At 42.6% G+C, this 23,329-nt stretch overlaps 1 protein-coding gene across 10 annotated transcripts in view; it reads right to left on the bottom strand.

The window, feature by feature from the left end:
• Window positions 1-23,329, bottom strand: part of FER1L5 (fer-1 like family member 5) — a 363,329-nt gene that overhangs the window by 321,392 nt on the left and 18,608 nt on the right. For all 10 annotated transcript variants that reach the window (XR_004539782.1, XM_033947691.1, XM_033947688.1 and 7 more), the window contains 3 exons: window positions 20,179-20,234; window positions 7,100-7,191; window positions 13-118 (listed from right to left, as the gene is read on the bottom strand). Coding sequence is in view for 9 of the 10 variants with exons in the window: in XM_033947691.1 (XP_033803582.1) it covers window positions 13-118; window positions 7,100-7,191; window positions 20,179-20,234 (254 nt within the window). In the remaining variant the exon portion in view is untranslated. The remainder of the gene's footprint in view (window positions 1-12; window positions 119-7,099; window positions 7,192-20,178; window positions 20,235-23,329) is intronic.

Here is a 23,329-nt window from a genome sequence, read left to right as displayed (position 1 = left end):
CTTCATACTTACACCTGGTTGCTGGTAGTTGTTCACTAATGGAAGATCAGTATAGCTCAGGGGTTTGTTTGGATCTGTGACTAGTGGTGCAAGCCATATGGTAGCTGTACCATAACTCCTAAGAATAAAGCAGAAACATTGTAGCTGAGATCACGCTCCCAAAACATCTGGAAGTTGAAGTATCTGAAAGTGTCTAAAGAAGAGGTTCTTAACCTTTTTTGACCTTGGACTCTTCTCAGAAAAAATGCACTTAAATTAGGGCAGCATTTTGATCAATATTTTTAAGCGCAATTAATCTCCGGAATAAAGGACCATTATCACCTTCTCTCTCTCCCCCCATCCCCACCCACCAGGATCAACATTTCTCACTTTTCTTCCCTTCCTTCTTCTCTCCCTCCCCTCTAGCCCTAGACCCATTATCTCTCCCTCTCTTTCTTCCCTCCTGCTCCCCCCCAGGTCTAACATCTCCCTCTCCTCTCCCCTCTGTCCTCCACCCCAGGTCCATTATTTATCTTTCTCCCCTCCCCCCAGGTCCATTGCCTTCATCCACCTCTCTGAGTCCAACATCTTTCCCTCTTTCTTCCTTCCCTCCAGTTGTTCAGCATCTCTTTATCCCTTCCATCCACCCCAGGTCCACATCTCTACCCCCCTCCACCCGGCACAGTCCAGTATCTCTCCTTCTACTCCTCTTCTTTAATTCTGCATTTCCCCCCTCTTTCCTTCCTTTTTCCTAACCTCACCTGCAGTTCGACAGCTTCCTCTCTCTTCATTCCTCTCCCCAGATCTATCTTAAATCTGTCATTGATTGGTCCCTGGCAGCAGCAGTGATACTCAAATGCTGCCTGTAGCCTGCTCTGACCCATTCTGTCCCCACTAATGAAATTTCATGTTACCACAGGGGCAAGAAGGATTAGCGGAAGAGCTCCAGAGAAGGCTGCAGGAAGCATGAGAGTATCACTACATCACTTCTGCTGCTGGGCCCAAGAGAACAGATTTAAAGTAGACTCGGGAGGGCAGGAGGAATATTAGAACATATGAATAACCATACTGGGTCAGATTCCTATCTCATGTCTCTTTAATTTTCTCAGGAGTATCTCATAAGGAACTTTGTTGAAAGCTTTCTGAAAATCTAGATATACTATATCAATTAGCTTATATTTATTCACACCTCATATAAATGAAGCAAATTGGTGAGGCGAGACTTCCCCTGGCTGAACCCATACTGACTGTCCCATTAAACATGTTTTGTATATGTGTTCTATAATTTTATTCTTTATAATAATTTCCACTATTTTGTGAAGCAATAAAGTCAGGCTTACCGGTCTGTAATTTCCTGGATCACTCCTAGAAACCTCTTTGAAAATCAGCGTTAAACTGGCTTCCCTCCAGTCTTCAGTAACAATGGGTAGTTTTAGTGACAGGTTACATCATAGAAACATGGCATCTCTCTCCTCTCCTTTCCTTCCATCTCTCTCTCCCCATCCATGCTCTGGCATCTTCATTCCTTACTTCCCTTCTGTCCCTCCCTCTCCCCATGGTCTGGAATTTCTTTCCTATCCTCTTATCTTCCTTCTCTAGTCTTCCTTCTCTCTCCCTCTCTCCCCAATTGGATACAGCATTTATCTCCCCCTTCTCTCCCTTCTTCCCTCTTTCTCTCTTTGTACCACCCATCTGCAGCAGTCTTCACAACTTGCTGCTCTTGCCTGCTTTGGGCCTTCCTCTCTACCAGGTCCCATCTACTTCCTGTTTCCACTAAGGCATGACCCAGCACAGAGGAAGGCGGCGCTGGCAGAGCAGTAAATTTGTGAACACTACCGCTGCCGGAAGTTCCCGGAGTCAGACCATGACGCAGGCTCTTGCTCGAAGCACCCCCTTATGGGCTGCAACCTGGATGGATCCCCCTCCCCCCGGTACACCAATGGGAATTTAGACACATCCCAAACTATATGGTATCAATTCTGATTTCTACACCCCATCTAAAAGGGGCTGCATAAGCCTTTTCCCCAGTTTTCCTTCCACATCAAATTTGTTCCATCCTAATTTTTGAAGTGTTACTTTGCCCCCAGAGAGATGGGCATATTGTCAGTTTCATTCCCTTAAATATCTCATAAATTTTTTCAATATTGTTTGTTTGGAAAGAAGATATACTGTATTTTTTGCATCATAAGCACTTTTTTCCCCCAAAAAAAGTGGGTGGAAATAAGAGTGCGTCTTATGGAGAAAATATAACAACCCCCCCCGGAGGGACAACCTTCGTCTTATCGGCCTCCCCGAAACACTATCTGATGCACGTCTCTTGTCCATGTTAGAGACTTGGTTGCAGGCAGAGCTGCTGTTGCCCGCTGGCCATGTCCATTTGGAGCACGCTCAGAGACTGGGCAGGCGGATGGAAGACAAGCAGCGGCCGAGAGCAATCATCATAAAAATACACAATTATGTGGTGAAGACAACTCTGCTTAAACAATACAAAATGTGCAAGGAACTGCTCTACTTTGAGGGAGGATGAGGAGAAAGACAAGCTGCGCTTCTGGGAGCATGACGATGACGGCGAGGTGCTGGATTTAACTGGTGGTGCTGGAGATCATTCCCAACCGCCCTTCACTGTCCACTTCCCTTCTCAGCCCAGGGCAGCTGCTGCCCAGCTCCTGAGATCAGAGGGAGCGGAGAAGCTCCCTGAGAGAAGCCTGCAGCTGGAACCTGAGATGCCGAACGTGAAGCTTCCAGAGAAGAGTCCTGAGCCTCTGAGCATAAAAATCCCTGACTGGAGCCCGGAGCAGCGCATTAACCCCCCCGGTGCCCGGTAGCACCTCATAGGAGCCTGCTGAGTCGGCCCCACCCACCCTGCCTCGCCACTATGATTGATTTTGGGAGAGTGTATGTCGTGTGGCTGTGCCTGCGGCTTGCTTTTGACAGCTCGATAGAGATGCCATATCTGTGCCATATCATGTGGGATCCCTACAAGGGTCAAGATAAGGAAATTGGGTCATTAGGACATAGACAGGGGGTGGGTAAGCATAGTGGGCAGGCTTGATGGGCTGTAGCCCTTTTCTGCTGTCATCTTCTATGTTTCTATGTTTCTATTACTGTTTCCTCCCACACTGATAGCCCTAGTGTATATTTAAAGCCAAATCGACAGGGGGATGGTTATATGGCTGTTGAGCTTGTGTTTTGGGCCCACAACAGAAGTAGTGTTGCTATCTGCTTTCCTATTTTCTCCTTCCTTGCTAGACTCTGCTTTGGGACCTGGCGGTATTCGTGATTATTCTTTCATTCTTTCTTTAGAATGAGTGGTGTCACTTTCTGTTTAATAGTACATTAGGATGGCTGTTGAGCAGTGTGGGTATTTGGGGGTGCTGTTTGATTGTGGGAGTGTGTTTTAGGAGGGTTGACTTTGTGGAAATTAAAAAAAGGTATGGGGCCCTGTCCTGGCCTACCACTAGACCACCAAAGGAGGAACAGGGTACAGGGCAGGGCAGTGGTACACCATTTGGTTCAGAATTTTTTTTCTTGGTTTATCCTCCTCTACAAGTAGGTAAGTCTTATGGTCAGGTGCGTCTTATACAGCGAAAAATACAGTAATTACATCCTTCTCCTGCTGATAATTAATTTTTCATGCATTTGTCTAGTAGCACTATAGAAATGATAAGTAGTCATAGGAGTAATAATTGTTTAGACAAAAACTACATTGCTACATATAATTATGCCCAAACAAAAGAATCCCACCAAAATATACCTGTGTTATTATGTTATATTTTTCTGAAGAGGGCAGGAAAAGCTTCAGACTTGGAGTACTCCACCTCATTCAGTGAAACGCCATATTAGCTTTAATCAATGGCATAAAAACCTCCTCCACCACAAGATTATTTTCTCTTAAAGTTAAATGTATTCAATCATCTAAAATCCATATTTATGTTCATATCTTTATTTTCTCAAAATGTATTATTGTTTTTTCCATCTTAACATACAGAGTCACATTGCCAGCAGTAGAAATATTTCTTTCTTTCAAGTTCAGTAACAAACTTTTAGTAGAATCAAAAAGGTACTTATCTCAATAAAAATTTAAGTCTTTAGACCACTCCTTTTGAACCAATCCTTCTATTCCACTAGATCCATATAATCACCCAGCTGATAAGAGACAATGATCTGTTTGCACCAATTTTTGCAATCTAACAGTTGGATCCATATCCAATTTCTCATATTCTCCAGTGGAAAGCTGGTGTCTTTCCTCTTCAACATAATTTAATCTTGATCAAGTAATACGATTACACCACCCTTGTCAGCACGCTGAATAAACAGATCATTGTCTCTTATCAGCTGGGTGATTATATGGACCTAGTGGAATAGAAGGATTGGTACAAAAGGAGTGATCTGAAGACCTCAATTTTTATTGAGATAGGTACCTTTTTTGATTGAACTAAAAAGTTTGTTGATGAACTTAAAATAATTTTTTCTACCGCTGGCAGGCAACTGTGTGTTATGATAGAAAAATATAATAATACATTTATAGAAAAAGAAAACCAAAGAGAAAATATTTGAGTATGAACATAAAGATGGATTATAGATGAATGAATACTGCAAATTTTAACTTTATGAGAAAATTATTTTGTGGAGGGGGAGTTTTTTATGCCAATAATTAAAGCTAGAGTTGATCTATTTCACATAATATGGTGCTTTACTGAGTGAGGTGGGGTATTTCAAGTCTGAAGCTTTTCTTACCCTCTTCAGAAAAATATAACATAATAACACAGGTCAATTTTGGTGGGATTCTTTTGTTGTGTGTTTATTTAAAACCACCATACGCATCTAGGATAGTTTAGTGTTTTCACTCCTATACATATAAAGATGGAAATACAAATATATTAAGGCCCTCTTTTACTAAGTCACGGTAGAGGTTTCTACCATGGCCCAGGGCACTAAGGGGCAAATTCTATAAACGGCATCCCAATTGTAGGTGGCAGTAGGCATCCTATCGCTGTCTAACCAGCCAATCGGGATACACATTTTTAAAAAAAACCTCCCGAGGCAGGCCACCTACATTGGAGATGCCGCTGGGAGCCTAGGGAGGCATGCAAGCCCGTCTAAGTTCACCTAAAGCTAGGTGTGGGCATGGTTTGGCCCGGAATGCCCTTAGGCGGACCTAGGCGGCCGTACATGTCTCTCTAAGCCAGTGGGAGACACGTAAAATGTAGGCCAGCAAAATGCTGGCCTACATTGTAAGTAGATGCGGCTGCTGAGCTTATCATGGAAAGGGATCTCCATGGCGTGATAAGTTTAGAGGCCATAGAAACATAGAGCATGACAGCAGAAAAGGGCCGACGGCCCAACAAGTCTGCCCACTCAAGAACCCTCCCTGCCTCGAGAATCCATCTATTAAGCATCCCTCCCTCCCTTGAGAATCCATCTATTAAGCATTCCTCTTGAGCGACCCCACCTGTCTGTCCCATCGTCCCTTGAAGTCGAGTGTATTACTGGCCTCGACTACCTGTCGTGGAAGACCATTCCGTTGATCAATTACCCTTTCGGTGAAGAAGTATTTCCTGGTGTCCCTATAAAATCTTCCCCCTCTGAGCTTTAGCGGATGCCCTCTTGTCGCTGTCGGTCCGGTAAGAAAAAAGATTTCTTCCTCCACTTCAATGCGACCCGTGATGTATTTAAATGTTTCTATCATGTCCACCCTTTCTCTGCGCTCCTCGAGAGAATATAAGCGCCTCTGCTCAGACGTTCCTCATATGAGAGATCTTTAAGTCCTGAGACCATCCTGGTGGCCATCTGCTGAATCGACTCCATTCTCTTCACATCCTTTTGATAATGTGGCCTCCAAACTGAACACAGTCTCACCATGGATCTGTATAACGGCAGTATAACTTCAGGTTTTCGGGAGGGGGGGCTGAGCTGTCTGGCAATGGGGTGGGGGGTTCCAGCAAGAGCGATTGGGCATCCCTTCTGCTGCGATCGTTAGGGATGGTGGGGGGGGTTCTGGCAGGAAGGACTGGGCATCCCTCCTGCATGGACGTCAGTTTGAGAATTGTGTTCTTTTTTTAGGCAGGTTTAGGTGCAATTCTGTAAACGGTACCCTCTCCGATATGACGGAGGTGATCAGCGGAGTACCGCAGGGCTCGGTCTTGGGCCCGATTCTATTTAACATCTTCGTAAGAGACTTGGCTAAAGGGCTTTGAGGTAAAATTACATTATTCGCCGATGACGCCAAACTATGCAACATATAGGCAAAAGTACAATGCCCGACAAAACCTCAATGATCAACAGTATGACACAGGACCTACTCCTGCGGGAGCATTGGTCAAAGACTTGGCAACTAAGTTTCAATACCAAAAACTGCAAGGTCATGCACCTTGGCGGCAAAAATCTATCCAGGACTTACACCCTAAATGGTGAGATCCTAGCAAGGACTGTAGCAGAACGTGACTTGGGGGTGATCATTAGCGAAGACATGAAGATTGCCAAATAAGTGGAGAAAGCTTCATCCAAGGCCAGACAAATCATGAGTTGTATCTGTAGAAGCTTCGTCAGCCGTAAGCCCGAGGTCATAATGCCGTTGTACAGATCCATGGTGAGACCCCATCTGGAATATTGTGTACAATTCTGGAGGCCACATTATCAAAAAGACATGCTGAGAGTTGAGTTGGTTCAGCGAATGGACACCAGGAAGGTCTCAGGACTCAAGGATCTCCTGTATGAGGAATGACTGGGTAAGTTGCAGCTATACTCACTCGAGGAACGCAGAGAGAGGGGAGACATGATCGAGACGTTCAAATATGTCACGGGCCATATCGAGGTGGAAGAAGATCTCTTTTTTTTTAAAGGACCCTCTGCAACAAGAGGGCATTTTTAGAAAAGTTTTGCAATTCCTATATGTTGTCATGTGGCAACATACAGGAATCAGATGCAACGATAAGAAATAGGACAAATAATCCAATAAAAAATCTGAATAATTGGATGATTCCCTTTCATTAGCAGATCCTCTACTTTTTACAGTATGTCAGAATTCCTTTTATTAACAGATTCCTTGATCACTGTGGTACATCAGGAGTCCTTTCTATAATGGATTCTTTAATCTGTTTACATATATGAGAATTCTTACTTTTCTTGGCTAGATTCCACGCTTTCTCTAAGTTGTACATCTAGCATGGCAGAGCTATCCAGGAGTTGGCCCACCAAGTTCCATTCCAAGATCTGGAAGGGAAAGATTAAAGAAAGCAGAAATGTAAACAAAAAGAGAGATAATTTTATCCTTTCCTTTTTTGACAGGGAGGAAATGTAGAATCCATTCAGAGTTAAAAACTTACCTTGCATTTGATGTTTATTAATAAAGTACTCTTTTTCCCTGGGTGGGGGTCTTTGAGCAGGGGGTGGGGAGCCACTGAGACCATTATGCAAAATGTGTTGCATGTTATGATTGATTCTCTGATATGATTTTAATGGTGTTATTTTCCTACTTTAATCATTGTTTTTTAGCTGGTTATGTAAAACGTTCTGACTTGTTTTTCAAAAGAGCAGTACAGTAAATCCTAATAAACAATAAATTAAAATATATAGACATATAAGTAGAAAAGGAGGTGGTGTTCTTGCTAAACTAATTTATCCCAGAATTCTTTTGGAAAAATATATGTTCTATATGTTTAAACCTTTGCTTCTAATTCATTTCAAACAACAGAAGCAGCTTTATTATTCATTAAAGGATTGAGTTTCACTGATTAACATACTCTAGGCCTCATTCCGTCGATGGCTGCCTGCCGGACAGGCGGGTTTGGCTCCCGTCTGTCCGGCCAACTACAGAAAGGTACGGGGAAGGGGGTTGGGGGTGTCGTGGGGGTCGGCCAGGGGGGGCGCGGGTCGGCTGGGGGGGCGGTCGGAGGTTCTTGGGGGGGGGGGGCGGTCGTTGGGGGGAGGGGGGGTTTGCGTCGAGGGCAGGAGGGCCTGGGATCCCTCCTGCCCGGAATGTAGTGCAGGGTGGGGTTAGGGGGTCGCCGTGGCCAGGAGGACTTGGGCTCCCTCCTGGCCCGATATTGTCGGGGAGTTGGGGAATCGGCGGGGCAAGAGGGCTTGGGCTCCCTTTTGCCCCGATCGTGTCGGGGAGTCGGGGGGGGCAAGAGGGCTTGAGCTCCCTTTTGCCCCGATCGTGTCGGGGAGTCGGGGGGCAAGAGGGCTTGAGCTCCCTCTTGCCCCGATCGTGTCGGGGAGTCGGGGGGGCAAGAGGGCTTGAGCTCCCTCTTGCCCCGATCGTGTCGGGGAGTCGGGGGGGGGGCAAGAGGGCTTGAGCTCCCTCTTGCCCCGATCGTGTCGGGGAGTCGGGGGGGGCAAGAGGGCTTGAGCTCCCTCTTGCCCCGATCGTGTCGGGGGTGCCAGGGACCACACGGAGTCACCCACCGTACCACCCGATTCGGGTAAGCGCAGGTATCGGTGGGTGGCTTATTTGCGGGGGGGTGCCTTATTTTACATTTTTTTCTAAAAAGGGGGGGCTGTCTTATTTGATGGCCCTGCCTTATCATCGGGGAAACACGGTAGAAAAAAAAAAAAAAATGAACAGTTAAGTCCCAGTTTTTGCCGCTGAGACTCTGCCCTCTCACTGTAAAATTAGACTCTACTTAGTCTGTCTTTAAATTTAAAAAATGTGTGTTGTTTTAAAAAAACAATTATGTTTTTAGATGTATCTAAATAAAAATAATAACCAAAAATTTATCTTTTTTTATGTCATCTTAGCATATTTTATGCTACAGAACGAATTATTTTTTTTAACATGTATTGTTATGGGAAAACGCGTTTCACACAACGAACGTTTCACATAACAAACTTGCTCCTGGAACGGATTAAGTTCGTTGTGTGAGGCACCACTGTATACCTTATGATGAAGATCACATACCATTTTAGTAGCCTTCCTCTGGACCGAATCCATCCTTTTTATATCTTTTTGAAGGTGCGGCCTCCAGAATTATTCTAAATGAGGTCTCACCAAAGTCTTATACAGGGGCATCAATACCTCCTTTTTCCTACTAGCCATACCTCTCCCTATGCAACCTAGCATCCTTATAGCTTTCGCCGTCACCTTTTCAACCTGTTTGGCCACCTTAAGATCATCATATACAATCACACCCAAATCCTGCATTTCTGTCGTGCACATAAGTTCTTCAGCCCCTAAAACTGTACCGGTCCCTCGGGTTTTTGCAGCCCAAATGCATGACTGCATATCTCAGCATTAAATTTTAGCTGCCAAATTTCAGTCCATTCTTCAAGTTTCGCCAGATCTTTCTTCATGTTATTCACACCATCTGGCATGTCTACTCTATTGCAGATTTTGGTATCATCTGCAAAGCAACAAATCTTACCCAACAACTCTTCAACAATTTCATTTATAAAGATGTTAAAAAGAACAGAACCTTGAGGCACACCACTGGTAACATCCTTTCCCTCAGAGCGATCTCCATTGATCACTACCCTCTGTCGCCTTCCACTCAACCAGTTCTTAACCCAGCCCGTCACTTTGGGACCCATCCCGAGGGCATTCAGTTTATTTATTAGACATCTGTGTGGAACACTGTAAAAGGCTTTGCTAAAATCTAAATACACCATATCTAGCACACTCCCTCTATCCAATTATCTGGTCACCCAGTCAAATAAATTGATCAGATTTATCTGACAAGACCTACCTCTAGTGAATCCATGTTGCCTCCAGTCCTGTAATCCACAGGATTCCAGAAACTTGACCATTCTCTGTTTTAAAAGTGTTTCCATTAATTTGCTTACCACAGAAGTCAGACCTGTAATTCCCTACTTTTTGATTGCATAAATTTCCACATCCTTTGTAATAGCAAAACCAGAGTAAATCAATTTCTAGAAATTATCTTATCAAGGCCCAAAGTAAAATTATACTGTATAGAGCCCAACTGAGTCCAGTCACAGTTGGGCTGATTCTGATACTTCTGAGAACCTAACCATTGCTGAAAGGTATTCAAAAGCAACAGTGACAAAGGAGACAACAAACTCTTTGACTGTATCCAGTGAGAGGTAATTTCTATTTAGCACCCCCAATTATTTTGAAAAGTTGGCTCCCATGCTATGGCTAACCAATGTTAAATGCATTTAACAAGCCAAATACTGTACAATTAACATAATTGCTTTATTTTTGCTAACATATACCTTGTCTTTGACCAGCACAGATTTTGTTCCTGATTCCATTCTAAAGCCCACTTACCCATGATCAAATCTATTCATGCTCTCAAGATATTCAACAAACTAAGTGACCATTTCCTTCTTAATAATTTTAGCTAAAAAGGGAAGATTTGATATGGGATGACAACACAAACAGAGCAGAGCTATCTAATAAGTGCCTTAGAACTGGTTTAGTAATCAACTCCTGTAGGCAATTAGGTGAATGAACACCTTAGGTGATTTATTGAATGAGAGACAAATAGCACCTTCACTGACCTTCAGGAGGAGTATGGTATTGAACACAGGGACTTTGTGGACTGAAGAAGTTTGATCATGTGACACCTTCCTATTGACTTTTACACTGGCTGCCAATGGAGGCACGTGTGAAATTCAAGTTTGGTTGTTTTTGCTTCAAGGTACTTTATGGCTTAGCCCCTAAATACATAACAGACCTCTTCTCTTTCACAACCAACAGACACAAACAAAGCTCACACCCGACCTTTGTTTCTCCACCGGTTAGAGGTTGTAAATTTAAAAGTCATCACCAACATCTTTTCGCACATCTAGCAGCATTATGGGGTAAAGACCTTGAACAATTGCTTGTGTCTACTACCTATGGGGAATTCAGGAAACGCCTGAAAACACATCTGTTCCTGAAATACTTAGGAAACCAACCTATACAATCTTAGTCCTCAACAAACGATCGCTAGAACTAACAATCACTAAATCTGTACTTTGTTTATTCCATTCAATCTGTAACATTTCTAATCATTGTGAACTGCATAGAACTTCACAGTCCTACGGTATATAAACTGTTATTATTATCCTACTTACTCAGGGGATTGAACCAATTAAGCATATAGCCACATAGGAAGAAGAATTGAGTACACAAACAAGGAGAAAGAGTGAGGGAGGATATTCCAACAGCTGTTGCACGTATCCATAATGCATAACATGGTGGAAAATGGTTGCAAGATGTTGTATCAATGGTACTTCACCTCTTTGCGAATACACAAAATATATGGAACATTACGAGATGTGTGCTGGTGAGGGTGTGGGGAAGAGGATATATTTGGTTGCAAAGGCACGGAAGGTGGTTCTAGTACATACGAGGGCCATCAATGTAATTTTGGAGAAGGGTGATATTCTGGATTTATTGAAAATTTCGATGATTAAACCACTGATGAAGGACCAGAAAGTAGGATCCAGAGAATTGAGTAATTGCTGCCCAGTAGTGTCATTACCGGTGGTAGCAAAAATAATGGAAAAGGTGGTGTACTTCCAACTTGGTCAGTTTTTGCAGGTTCATAGTATCTTGGATGATTATCAGTACGCCTTCAGAAAATACCATAGTATAGAGACTTTGTTGGTGTCCATGCTTGATAAATTGAGAGTGGGTTTGGATGAGGGAAAACAATTCTTGGTGGTGTTTCTGGATATTTCAGCAGCGTTTTTGTTAAACAGACTGATGGGTTGTGGGATTCGTGGGTCAGTTGTAGCCTAGTTTGAATCATTTCTGCAAGGGAGACAGCAGGAAGTTTTGATGGGAGGCAACTGTCGAGTTGTAGGGAGGTTAAGATAGGGAGTCCTCCAGGGATCAGCCCTTTCTGCGGCTCTATTCAATCTATATCTTGTACCACTGTGTAAACTGCTCTTGGACCTCGGTGTATCCTACCAACTGTATGCAGATGATATCCAATATTTTTTCCCCTTTGATGGGGATTTTGATGAGGCATTGTCACGCTTACAGTCAGTAGTGGGAGTGATAAAACACTGGATGGACCATAATAGGTTGAAGTTAAGCATTCAGAAGACACGTGTTGTGTGTTGCGAGGACTCTAGGCTCTAATGTCCAGGAGGCAGTTGAGATACTGGGGGGAGAGAGTGTTGGTGAGATGGGAGGTGAAGTATCTCGGTGTGCTTGTGGAGCCTGGTCTTACCATGAGAGAAATTCATAACATATAGTCCAGTTATAGACAAAATGATTTCATATAAATGCCAATGGGATGTCAGACCACCCTCTGAGCAGCATAGCTCATTAGGGTTTAATTCCTCATTCTTCCCATAGGGCACAACTTCTCTAAATCCTCATTTTATGTTAATTCTTATCAGAAGTACTTTAAATAATTCAATAAGCTTAATTTCATAAGTTAATTTCAATATATAAATTCATAATTTAGTCTCATAACTTAGCTCTTCAGTCATCAATGTTAGTCCCCTCAACTGTATGTTATGAATTTTTGAGGATACCTGCTAAGAAGTAAGAGAAGTAGAGAAGATGGTTTACCATGAGGGTATGTGTTAGCAGTAGTTCGGAAGGTTTATTTCCATCTTCGGTTAGTGAATGTATTCGAGCCTTATTTGGCGGCTCCAATGTTTAGGATTGTGTTGCAGTCGATGGTATTATCTGGTTTTGACTACTGTAGTATGGTGTTCTTGGGAGTACCTGAGTCAGTTTTGTGTGTGTTACAGGTGGCCCAGAATTCGATGGTAAGATCGTTGCTTAAACTGGGTAGACGTGAACATGTGACAGATTTTTTAATAAAGTTATATTGGTTGAAGGTAACATCACAAGTTACTGATAAATATCTTCATGTGCCTTCAGAAACTCCCAAACATCTGGTCCAGAGTATCTTGCCACATGAGTCGGCTCGCTTGCTTCAGTCTATTTAGCATTTTGACTTGTCTGTCCTATCTGTGCAGGACTTGAGGCTTTCAACATCCAGGAATAGTGTTTTTCATTGTATTGGCCCCAGGGAATAGAACAACCTTCCAGAATATATCCACCATAAGCAGAATTTACAGAACTTTAAGAAAGCATTGAAAAGACACTTGTTCTGTATGATGAAATATGGGGTATGAGAGTGCTCGAGGGAGTAGTAGTAGTGACTGTCAAGTGCAGAATGCGGGTGACTGTCAAGTGCAGAGTGCGGGTCACTGATGCATTCCATGGTCTGTTTTGTTTTATTGGTTTTAATGATACTCGTCATGGCAGCGACTTGTATATCATAGGCAATTTTATATTCTGATGCTTGCTGTTGAAGCAATTTGTATGTTACTTGTATTTTGTATATGTGTATTTTGGTTAGAGTGATGGTTGTGTTGATGTGATCTGTATGTTAAATGTAATGTATTATTTTGTATGTAAAAGTGTTACTCGCCCTGGATAAGGGTGAGAGATAAATAAACAAACAAACAAACAAAGCCCTAAGATGCAAATGTTTTGTGGAAAGATATTGGGAATGATTGTAGAAATTATGGGAATTACTGTTCCTCAATGCATGGAACACTTAATGTGCATGCGTGTTTTTACAACCAGTTTCCTAGCCTTGGTGGAGGCATGGAAACAACCAGAGGTGCATTCAGTGGTGAAAATGAAGGTAAAGGTGGACTATGTGTATCTTATTTCTAAATTGAATGTGCTGCATCATGCAATGTTTTCCATGTTTCATAAGTGTGGGATATCTAAGATAAATGTTCCATGTTCCAAATGGAAAGAGAATCCTTGAAACCTTCTCTTGGACATTGATGATAGAATAGCTTAATCTGTAATGCTTCATCTATGGAGGGAATTATCTCTTTAGATGTGGTGGGCATCACATAAGGGGAGGGGATGGGAGCAGGGGATAGGGATGTTGCATGTGATATTTAAAATCAAAGCCACTTATGAATGTTGCTATGTTTGTATTGTTTATGTTTGACAAGTTCTGCTTTTTGTTTGACTTTGTAAAGGCTTTACTAATTTGAAATTATAAATACAGTGGAAACTTGGTTTATGAGCATAATTTGTTCCAGAAGCATGCTCGTAAGCCAAAGTACTCGTATATCAAAGCGAGTTTCCCCATAGAAACTAAGGGAAACTCGCTTGATATGTTCCCACCCACCCACCCCCACCCCCCAAGACCAGTGGCGCTGCTGTAGCTTACTCCCCCCCCCCGAGGACACCGGCGCTGCTTCTCACCCCCCCCCACGATCCGTCATCCCCCTGCCGTGATCTGGCATCCCCTACTCACCCACCCACCCAAACACATTGTCTTATCCCCATCTGGCACCAGCACCAGCACCAACGCACAGGACATGCTGGTGCCAGAGCCCGTAGATCTGCTCTCTTCCTTGTGTTGGGCCTTGAGCATCTGCACATGCTCAAGGCCTTCTAGTTATCGTTCTCTCCGGAGAATGAGAACTAGAAGGCCTTGAACATGCGCAGATGCTCAAGGCCCAGCACAAGGAAGAGAGCTGATCTTCAGGCACCAGCATGTCCTGTGCATTAGTGAAGAGAGCAGATCTTCGGGCATCGGCATGTCCTGTGTGTTGGTGCTGGTGCCAGATGGGGGTAAGCCAATGTGTTTGAGTGGGTGGGTGGGGGATGCCAGATCACGGCTGGGAGGGGGCGCTCATAAATCGAGTCAAGCTCAGTTTCCGAGGTGCCAATTTTGTGAATGTTTTGCTCGTCTTGCAAAACACTTGCAAACCGGTGCACTCGTAAACTCTCCTTAAGCCAGTGTTTCTCAACTTCTTCAAGCCAAGTACCCCCACTCAAGCTCTGTCCCAGACCTGCACAACTCCACTCCTGACCCCCATAATAATAGTACTAATTGTAATGCAATTTCTTCCATTCAATTTTCAAATACACACAAAATAATCTTATTAACAATACATAATGGTAACCACAAAATTAAACTACACAATGCACTCTATATGGAGAGAAAATGTTAATTATCATTTATATTCTGTTTTTTCATAGAGGTCACGGTCCCACTGGGGATGAGCGACCATAACATGATCAACTTCAAACTTGATGTCGGGAAGGGGAAAGGTACCAAAACCTCAACCACGACTTTAAACTTTAAAAAGGGAAGATACGATAGTATGAGAGCCATGGTGAAACAACGGATCAAGAAAAGGATGGGCAAAGTCAAAACAGTAGAACAGGCATGGTCCCTACTGAAAAATACTATCACAGAAGCGCAAAACCTCTACATTCCGCGGATATCCAAAGTAAAGAAAACTAAGGGCAAACAAGAGTGGCTTACCAAAGAGGTGAAGGAAGCCATAAAAGAAAAGGAAGACTTCTTTAAAACGTGGAAATGCACAAAAACATCCGAAGCTTGGAACAAACACAGAGACGATTAGAAGAAATGTCATAGGGCGGTGAGGGTTGCCAAAAAGAACTACGAAGAGAAAATAGCTCAAGAGGTCAAAAATTTCAAGCCCTTCTTTAGATACGTAAAAGGGAAAAAACCCACAAAAGAGGCGGTGGGACCGCTGGACGACCTGGGAGGAAAAGGGTGCATCAAGGATGACAAACAAATTGCAGACAGATTGAATTCCTTCTTTGCGTCTGTTTTTACAAAGGAGGACACCGCTACAATACCTGAAACAGTGAAAGTGTTCAAGGGGATCGTAGAGGACAGCCTCACCACAGTAGAAGTGGACTTGGACCAGATTTACCACCAGATTGACAAACTTAAAAGTGATAAATCTCCTGGAGCGGACGGAATTCACCCGAGAGTCTTAAAAGAACTGAAAGTTCAAAATTGGAGAACTATTGCAAAAACTTGCCAACCTGTCAATTAGAACAGGACAGATACCGGATGACTGGAAGATCGCGAACGTCACACTGATATTTAAAAAAGGATTGAGAGGAGTGCCAGGCAACTACAGACCTGTGAGTCTCATGTCTGTCCCTGGAAAGATGGTTGAGGCGCTGATCAAAGATAGCATAGTCCGGCACTTAGACACGCACGACCTAATGAGAGCCAGCCAACATGGATTCAGGAAAGGGAAATCATGTTTGACGAACCTACTTTAATTTTTTGAGTTAGTGAACAAACAAATTGATGGTGGAGAACCGGTGGATATTATATACTTGGACTTCCAGAAAGCATTCGACAAGGTTCCACATGTAAGACTTCTCAGGATACTACAAGGCCATGGAATAGAGGGAGATATACTAAGATGGATAGGCAAATGGCTGGAGAACAGAAAACAGAGAGTGGGCATAAATGGGAAGTTCTCAGACTGGGAGAAAGTGACTAGCAGTGTACCCCAGGGCTCGGTACTTGGGCCCATCTTATTTAATATTTTCATCAATAACCTAGAAGAAGAACATCCAGTGAGATTATCAAGTTTGCAGATGACACAAAGCTATGCCAGGCAACCAGATCGCTGAAGGACAGCGAGGAACTCCAGAGTGACCTGAGTCGGCTGGAGAAATGGGTAGAGAAATGGTAGATGAAGTTTAATGTGGAAAAATGCAAAGTGATGCACTTAGGCAAAAAGAATAAGGAACACAAGTACAGTGTGTCAGGTGCAACTCTGGGAAAGACCGAACAGGAAAAGGACCTGGGTGTACTGATAGATAGGACCCTGAAACTGTTGGTGCAATGTGTGGCAGCGGCGAAGAAAGCAAATAGAATGCTGGGCATGATAAAGAAGGGAATCATGAGTAGATCGGAGAAAGTTATAATGCCACTCTACAGAGCCATGGTCAGACCACACTTGGAATACTGTGTCCAGCATTGGTCTCCATACCTAAAGAAGGATATAAAACTGCTGAAGAGGGTGCAGATACGAGCAACGAAGCTAGTGAAAGGTATGGAGAACCTGGATTATGAGGAACGACTTAGGAGACTGGGGTTGTTCTCCCTTGGGAAGAGGAGACTGTGAGGAGATCTGATCGAGACTTTCAAAATACTGAAAGGATCGACAAAATAGAGCAGGAAAAACAGTTATTTACAATGTCCAATGTGACATGGACAAGAGGATACAGACTGAAGCTGAGGGGGGACAAGTCTAGGACAAATATCAGGAAGTTCTGTTTCACGCAGCGAGTGATGGACACCTGGAATGCTCTCCCAGAGAAAGTAATTGAGGAATCCACGGTTCTAGGATTTAAGGGTAAACTAGATGCACATCTCCTTAAGAGTGGCATAGAGTGATACGGGTATGGGTAAGCTGGATGCACATCTCCCTATGAGAAGCATAGAGTGATATGGGAACCAAAATTATGCCAGGGTACTCCTGGCGGGGCCTCCGTGTGTGCGGATCTCCAGACTTGATGGACCTAAGGTCTGATCCGGAGATGGCAATTCTTATGTTCTTAAAATATGCAATGTCACCTCAGTAACAGCTACAGAAAAATAGACAAATATAGTGCAAAATATAGGCAACAGATATAAATTCTCAAAACTGACACATTTCGATCACTAAATTGAAAATAAAATTGTTTTCCCAACTTTGTTGTCAAGTGATTTTATTTTTCTAATCATCTTTTCCCAGCCTTTGGTTGCACTTCTTTCTGTCTGTGCTCTTAACTGTGTTTCCAGGGCATTCTTATCCATTGACTGTTTTTCTCTCTTCATTTTCTGGCAGAGAAGAGAAAGTTTGTTGGCATTAACTTTTAACATTCAACTTTTTCTGCTTTCTTCTCAAAATCTACTTTTCCATGTCTTACCTTCCCTTCCTATCTCTCTCCTCTCCCATGGTCTGGCATTTCTCTCTCCTTCCCTCCCCATTTCCATGGTCTGACATCTCTCTCCTTCCTTCCCTCCCTCCCTCCCTTCCCCCAGTAGTCTGATATCTCTCCCCCCAGTAGTCCGATATCTCTCTCTATCCCTCCCCCCCAGTATTCCATCTCTCTCCTTCCTTCCCTCCTCCCAGTGGTCTGATATCTCTCTCCTTCCTTTCCTTCCTTCCCATCGTCTGGCATCTCTCTCCTTTCCATCCCACAGTCTGGCATCTCACTCTCCCCTCCTTCCCTTCAATTCCCTGATCTGGCATCTCTCTCTCCTTCCCTCCCCCATCCATTGGTCTGACATCTCTCATGCCTCTAACCCTTTGCAGGTCTCTGCACATCTCATCCCTCCCTCCCTCTCCCAACCTATAGCCAATGTTCTCTCCCCTCTCCAGGCCCCAACCTTTTAATCTCCCTTCCAATCCCATGATTTCCCCCTCCCTGGGCCTACCGAATTACCTGGTGGTCCAGCGGGAGTCTTTGTGGCAGGAGCATGGCTCTCTCGCTCCTGTCTCCTCGTGCCTGCTTTCTAAAATGGCTGCCGTGACCTCTTACAGAAGCTCATGGTTCTACAGTAAATGTTGTGAGGTCACGGCAGCTATTTTAGAATGCAGCCATGCTCTTGCCACAAAGACTCCCACTGGACCACCAGGTACCTTGGTAGGTCGGGGAGGAGGGGGGATCTTGGGGTTGGGAGGGAGATTAATAATAATTTTATTTCTTATATACTGCCAAAGCCGTAGTAGTTCGAGGAGGTTTACAACAAAGAAGGGCTGGACAATCAGCAAATGGGTACAGTCAGCGAGTACAGATACAATAATATATGTAAGCAGGAAACAGGTACAATATAAGGAGTCAAATGTAAGATGAGCAGGAAGCAGAGGTATGACAAAAGAGATCTTGGGGAACAAGGGTCGGGTAAGAAGTCTTAGGTTACAAATTGGTTAAATAGGTTAGTTTTTAATAATTTTCTGAAGTTTAGGTAGGATGAGGAGCGCGTGATAATATTGCTCAGCCAATCATTTAGATGACCTGCTTGGAAGGCAAGTGTTCTGTTCAGGTATCTTTTGTAACAGCAGGCCTTAAGAGTTGGGTCAAGGCCTGGAGAGCAATTTAATTATGCAGTCTCGGGGCCTTTGCTAGGCCAACTACCTCTGAGGGAAAAGGAAATTGCATCAACAAAGGTGGGCAGCCTATCAAAGGCCCCTAGGCTGCCTGAGGGAACTGCTAAACTAACACTAGTAGAAGTTAAAACCACAGTGAGCTGCTGCTGCTAGATTGGGAGGGTGGGGGAGAGAAAACAATGGTGGCAAAAGGGAGATATGCGATGGCAGAAGGAGGGTGGGAGACTTCCAGCACCTCAATGTACAATGTACCCCCTGACAATGGTGAACATACCCCCTGGGGTTAAGCGTACCACATGTTGAGGACCTCTGCTGTAGGCAATTTAGGAGACAACACTGCTCCAGAAAAGAATTACAAGCCCCTATAATTGGATCTAAATCGCATCTGAACAACCATCACCAAATAGGATAGAACTGAGTCCAACAAACAGCTGATGGCATGCACTGAACCAAGCAACTTCTTTAAATGGAGCTGTGACAGAAATATAAAAACTTCCCAATACTTCCTTCTTCCCCTGCTCCTCAACCACAGTATTAGACTGATCATTTTGTTCCAGAATCCCAATCCACTACTCTCCCAAATCCCCCATCTTCACTAGTTACTTCACCTTAACACTAACCCAAGCATTTCTCCAATACATCCTATCCGTATCCCTATCAGGTCTATTAATTCTTTATTATATATATTTTCCTAGGCTTATTTACAGCTTCTTCAGTCATGGTGGAGAAGAAACCCCCTCCTAGCTTTCTGACTTGCACACAGACATTTGCTTCTTCGTAGTTTTTTTTATCTTTTATTTCCCCTATTTATCTTAAATGTCTCTCAATGTATATATTTAGGTCCTCAAGTCTTATCTTATGTATCTTTTGCTTCAAAACCCACACAATTTTTGCTGCTTTGCTCCAAAACGTAACAGTATTTCAAGAGAAGCCTTTCTGGCTTATGTAAGCATTGTAATAAAACTGTGGCTCTGGCTTTATACCACTTAAAATTGTGTCAAATCACTTGTACAGCATTTCTGTTTCCAGGGTATAAATAGAAAGAGTGGATAACATCTCAACTACCTATGTTAATTGAGCACATATGAACTGGAAGTCAAACCAAGTCAACACCTGAAGGGTTGACTTTTACACAGGAACATCTATGAGCAGAGGGACACTTTCATTTCAGGCTTGCCAATTAAATTTTTAGGTTTTAGGCAGGATATAAGTATGTTATATAAATAAATAGAAAGTGTGAGTAACTACGGTATAACTGGTTCTCCTTGCAGGAAACATACTACAAAGCCTAAAGAGGGATGGCTGAATTTGAAGGGATGTCGAGATCTTCCAGAATTACTTTCACACAGGATTGTAATCTTCAAAGACTCTTACCTCGTTCCATGTGGGATTACGGCACTTTTTCAAAGCTTTTGTTCTCTTTTCGACACCTGAGAAAGTATAAAATGTATAATTGTTAACAAAGCACATCTGGTTATCATCATCTTCACCATCATCTTTAATTTCTAAAATCATCCTTATATGTTATAAAAGACTTATGGTGATATAAATACATATCAAATACTCTAGATTAGAAACAAAACAATAGAAAACACTGCAAACAATAATGAATCAATAACCTAAGACAAATAAAAACTAATCATATAATAAAAATACAATTTACCAAATATCCAATATCAATAAATATCAGAATTTTTTCCTTTCATCTAGCTGCCCCCTATTCCTGGAATAAATTACCTGAGTTTGTCCACCAAGACCCTTCCCTTGTTTAAAAGCAGACTGAAAACCCACCTTTTTGATATAGCCTTCAATCCTTAACCCTCCTCCTCTGCCCTCCAATCCAGCCCGCTGATTAACTGTTCCCCTTAACTGTATTCATGACATCCTGTTTGTCTGTCTGCCTGTTTAGATTGTAAGCTCTTTCGAACAGAGACTGTTTTCTTATTCTTTGTGACTCTGCGCAGCGCTGCATGCATCTGGTAGTGCTATAGAAATAATTAATAGTAGTAGATTTGGACATCATATCAGTTTTGTGGAATTGCATATTTCAGATAAGTGCAGCTTTTACATCTTTTCTGCTTATTTTTGGACTGAGACAATGAGTAAATAGAAAAGTTTCATCGCATTTATACTTATCTTTATCTGGTGTGATGAGAACATGATGTTGCGATGATGGTTCCCTTCAAATTGTGGTACAATTATCTTTGGATATGACCGTGGTGGAGGTGTAGTGAGCACATCGCACACATATTATTAATATTTGTAAAAAAATAGGTTTATAAATAATAAAAATTACATGACATTTTTGTTTTGCTATAATTACACATTTTTTATGTCACTTCCAGACCTTTTATCCCCATGGTGTCTATACGTGCTGAAAATTTGTTATTAAGAGGTCAACAGAGACCAGTCAGAATGAGAACAGATAATCAAATTAGTATGGCAGGAATTTGTAGTTTATTATTACAATCATAAAACAGATAAATCATAATCCTAACACAAGCATGTTTTGGCAACCACCTACATCGGAGTGTAATATACTTTCAGATGAAAGAATAATTACCGTAGATATTACATAAAGGAGATGGGACTTGATATACCGCTTTTTCTGTGTGGTTACAATTAAAGCAGTTTACATATTTTAGACAGATATTTATTTTGTACCTGGGGCAATGAAGTATTAAGGGACTGATTCTATAAATGGTTTCTAAATCGCATGTTAATCACACTTAGGCACCGTTTACAGAATAGCGGCTAGTGGCTTCTATGTAAAATCTTAAGCGCCTTAAATATAGGCCAATGTTTTAAAGGCCTACAATTCAGGTGCCTAAGTTTTTGGACAATCGGACTTAGCAGCACCTAAGTCATGCTCTACCCATAGAAATACCCACTTAGGCGTTAGGTACCACTAAGCACCATGCAATAGGCACCTATCTTTTCTAGAATTGGATATGCGCCTATTGGCCTTTAAATTTTATTTTATTTTTTTACCAATTATTGAGGCTATTAAGGATATTTTGCCAATTAAGTTAGGCGCCTATCTTTAGGTGCCCTTTATAGATCAGCCCCTAAGTGACTTGTTCAGAATCACAAAGAGCTACAGTGGAAATTGAACTCACAACCTCAGGGTGCTGAGGCAGCTGCTCTAATTATTAGGCCATTAACCAAACTTTTAAAAAACAAGTCATAAAAGGTATGTTGTGATATACAATTGTTTTCCCAACAATTTCTAACAAAATATTTGCAGTTATAATATATTATACAATGTTCTTAGTACAATTGTTGCAAAAGAAATTGTTTTAAAGTACCTTTAATCTAAGCAATTATAAAAAAAGACTATTCATAAGAACATAAAAATTGCCGCTGCTGGGTCAGACCAGTGGTCCATTGTGCCCTGCAGTCCGCTCACATGGCAGCCCCTAGGTCAAAAACCAGTGCCCTAAGACTAACCCTACCTGCATATGTTCCGGTTTAGCAGGAACTTGTCTAACTTTGTCTTGAATCCCTGGAGGGTGTTTTCTCCTATAACAGCCTCAGGAAGAGCATTCCAGCTTTCCACCACTCTCTGGGTGAAGAACTTCCTTACGTTTGTACGGAATCTATCCCCTTTTAACTTTAGAGAGTGCCCTCTCGTTCTCTCTACCTTGGGAGAGTGAACAACCTATCTTTATCTACTAAGTCTATTATCTTGAATGTTTCGATTGTGTCCCCTCTCAGTCTTCTCTTTTCAAGGGAGAAGAGGCCCAGTTTCTCTAATCTCTCACTGTACGGCAACTCCTCCAGCCCCTTAACCATTTTAGTCGTTCTTCTCTGGACCCTTTTGAGTAGTACTGTGTCCTTCTTCATGTACGGCAACAAGTGCTGGACACAGTATTCCAGGTGTGGACGTACCATGGCCTGGTACAGCGGCATGATAACCTTCTCTGATCTGTTCGTGATCCTCTTCTTAATCATTCCTAGCATACTGTTTGCCCTTTTTGCTGCTGCCGAGCATTACGGGGACAGCTTCATCGACGTGTCGACCAGTACTCCCAAGTCACCAAAAGCTACAAACACCATACTAGTCATTCCCTAAAATAACATAAAACTCACTGATAATGAAAGCTATGGCAGATTTTAACAAAGTTACACTACTGGGCAGTGCATGCTAAATGCCAAGTCACCCACAGGAATAGAGGTTCGGATTCTAAAAGCAGCACCATTAGGAAAGTGCTGGTAGGCACTCTTCCGACACTTAAGTTAATTGTTTTAATTAGCTATTAATAGCGTGGTAATTGTCCGTGCCATTACAAACCAAATTAAAAGAAAAAAGTAGGCGCCATGATGCACCTAAAATAACAGCACCAGAATTGCATCTACACAGACCAGGCCTGCACAACTCCGGTCCTCGAGGTCCAAATCCAATCGGGTTTTCGATATTTCCCCAATGAATATGCATTGAAAACAGTGCAAGCAAATAGATCTCATGCATATTCATTGGGGAAATCCTGAAAACCCGGCCTGGCAAGGGCCGAAGTTGTGCAGG

The sequence above is a fragment of the Geotrypetes seraphini genome, chromosome 6 (genome assembly GCF_902459505.1).
Source record: "Geotrypetes seraphini chromosome 6, aGeoSer1.1, whole genome shotgun sequence".
Classification (NCBI taxonomy): domain Eukaryota; kingdom Metazoa; phylum Chordata; class Amphibia; order Gymnophiona; family Dermophiidae; genus Geotrypetes; species Geotrypetes seraphini.
The sequence above is the reverse complement of the archived record's forward strand: the minus strand, read 5'-3'. Positions and strand labels throughout refer to the sequence as shown.